We start from the raw sequence: 2,763 nt of genomic DNA, 5'->3' as shown, positions 1-2,763 counted from the left end.
AACCCATCAAGTGAAAAATATACAAAATAGGGTGGGTATTTTTAAAAACAGATTTTAAATACAGAATGTAGTCTACTGGTGCCAATTCTTATTATTAGGACAGAGGACACAGTGGCACAATGTTTTATGCTCACTAACTACAGGCAAGCTGAACATGTATCAGTATGGGGTTTGCTCCTGTAGCCCCTTAAAATACTTGGGTTTGATTAATTTGTGACTCTGGATTCGCCCAATATGAGTGAATGAATGAGTGAGGCCAGCAAAGGACTGGCACATCCAGTAACTGCCTTATAATTAAAAAAGTTTGGGATAAAGAAAGAGCATAAAGTATATAAAAATAAGCACTTTTATGATAAATGCAGCAGACTTAGAAAATATAAAAACAGAAGAAAAAACAAATCACAAAAACTGCCACAGATTTCACCAAAACGTTAACATTCAATGGATGTGTAACATGCCAGTGTGAAGATTCAGGTAGAAAGTACATTTTAACAAAAACCTAAGTCAATTTAATTAAAGGTGAATTATTTTATTACATGTGCAACAATAAAATAAGATAAAGATTAAGTGAATTCAATTAATTGTTAATTGGTCCCTCATTAATGAACTTTGATTGGTTAAACAGCATACACCAAAAAATCTACAAAATGTATAAAAATCATATATCTTATTCAATGGTGTAGCTAGAATTTGATACATAGATGTGAAGGGCACTATATGATAGATAGATAGATAGATAGATAGATAGATAGATAGATAGATAGATAGATAGATAGATAGATAGATAGATAGATAGATAGATAGATAGATAGATAGATAAAGAACTATTTAATAGATAAACATATCCTTTATTAATCTGAAAAAAAGAAATTGTAGGGTTACAGCAGTAGACTAAAAAGGCACAAATATACATCCATCCATCCATCCATTTTCCAACCCGCTGAATCCGAACACAGGGTCACGGGGGTCCGCTGGAGCCAATCCCAGCCAACACAGGGCACAAGGCAGGAACCAATCCCGGGCAGGGTGCCAACCCACCGCAGACAAATATACATAAAACAAGAATTCAAATAATCTTAATTTTGTTAAAGAAAGTACAAATACACCTATAACAAGAATTATCAGCAACACTTTAGTTTAGTTGCTGCAAAAATGTACCTATTACTCATTTACTCATATGCAACAACACCTTCACAAAGGCATCTTTTGGTCTTCAGAACACTTATAAAATATCAGTAGATCAGTTATTCATCTCTGTGCAGTGTGGCAAATTTCTATCACTTCCTTTATTGAGGCTGCCCTGAAACCCAATATTGAACAACAGTGTACTGTATAGCCCTTTTGATTAGTTTACTTAGTCTGTTTGCAACGTATGCACTGATGTAATTTCCCCAGCACAGTACTGCATAGAAAAATATGCTGGCCACCGCAGACTGTTAGAAAACATATAAGGGTGGCCTGCATACACCAAACAACCTCAGCCTCTTCAGGATTAAGAGGTGACCCTGACCCTTCTTGTATATAGAAGCCCTCTGTGTTGGTACTCAACTCAGACCTATCCTTTAGATGCTGGACATTTATCAGGAAACAGTCATATGAGAAACAGATGCTACAGTATATAAACAGTTACTGTAACCCATAGAGAAAACTAAAAATATTTTTACAGTTTTTAACAATAACTTTGGAGCACTTTAGACATGAATTCATTCTTTGGAATGACTGATATTAGAAACTTTAGCAGAAGTAATAATATTTTTTATGTATCAAGGGTTCTGAATGGTCGGCAACTTAATGCAGAATTCATTTAGTTCCTGTAATGCACACTGCATTTCATCTGCCGCCTGACGAATTTTAGCTGCAAATTCATTTTTTGCTCCTTTATGAAGGTCAATGGAGTCTTTTACAATAAATAAGAGATCCAGCCCTAGGAACAGGCCTGAGATGACTCCAGTTGCTGCTCCGGCCACTCTGATGGCCTTGGCCACTCCCCCTGACAAGTTTGCTAATAATGCTAACCTGGAAATGTCAGCAAAACTGGTAAACATTTTTCCAGCTCTTGCCCCTAACTGAGCTTTGTTCCATTTGTTCATCAAATCTTCTAACTTACAAGTATTTAAAAGTTCTATTTTGTTTGTGAAGTTTTTGACATCTTCCAAAGGTTCTTCAAAAACATTAATATTCTTCTGAAAACTTTCTATAATCTCTTCCACTTTTTTTCGATCCACAGAGTTGTTCACAGTGTCTGAAATGGTAGCTGAAGCGTTGGTCACTCCCCCTGCCATTGCCACTCCCAGTCCCACTCCTGTGACCACAAGGGAAGCTCCCAAGGTGAAGGGAGTCAGGATCAGCCCAATAATGGTGACAACTCCACCAGCCACACTCACAGACCCCCCAGTAATTTTAGCGATGGTGGCTTTCTTATGAAAACTGTCCAACTTATCTGCAATGCAACGAAGGTCATCGATGTTCGTTTGCAGACCCTTAACATGATCATTGAACAGCTTTAAAATAATCTTAAAGGTCTTTTGCATTTCTTCATATAACCTACCAGTTAGGGACAAAACAAATAAAAATATTTCAATATAATGCAATGCATCACATAGTATCTACAGATTAAACATGGATTGAATAGTCTTAAAGAGGGCAGGTAGGGAAAGGTTTTATTGTGCAGCTGGAGAGAAAGATCTTTGTTACCAGTGCAACATGAAGAAAAGTGAAAGCATTCACAACAATACAGTCATTAATCCTGAGGTTCAAAGGAAA

General features: G+C 36.6%; 1 protein-coding gene across 1 annotated transcript; it reads right to left on the bottom strand.

Annotated features, from left to right (window-relative positions):
• Positions 1–1,763: 1,763 nt before the first annotated feature.
• On the bottom strand, positions 1,764–2,531 carry LOC114642206 (apolipoprotein L3-like). Its single transcript, XM_051922149.1, has one exon. The coding sequence runs from the start codon at positions 2,529–2,531 to the stop codon at positions 1,764–1,766; it is 768 nt and encodes a 255-aa protein (XP_051778109.1).
• Positions 2,532–2,763: the final 232 nt, after the last annotated feature.

The sequence above is a fragment of the Erpetoichthys calabaricus genome, chromosome 2 (assembly GCF_900747795.2).
Source record: "Erpetoichthys calabaricus chromosome 2, fErpCal1.3, whole genome shotgun sequence".
Taxonomy (NCBI): Eukaryota; Metazoa; Chordata; class Cladistia; order Polypteriformes; family Polypteridae; genus Erpetoichthys; species Erpetoichthys calabaricus.
This window is presented reverse-complemented; position numbering and strand designations above follow the sequence as displayed.

Excerpts from the sequence above, each read along its gene's own strand:
- LOC114642206 (XM_051922149.1), bottom strand. The coding sequence starts at position 2,531 with ATGCAAAAGACCTTTAAGATTATTTTAAAGCTGTTCAATGATCATGTT.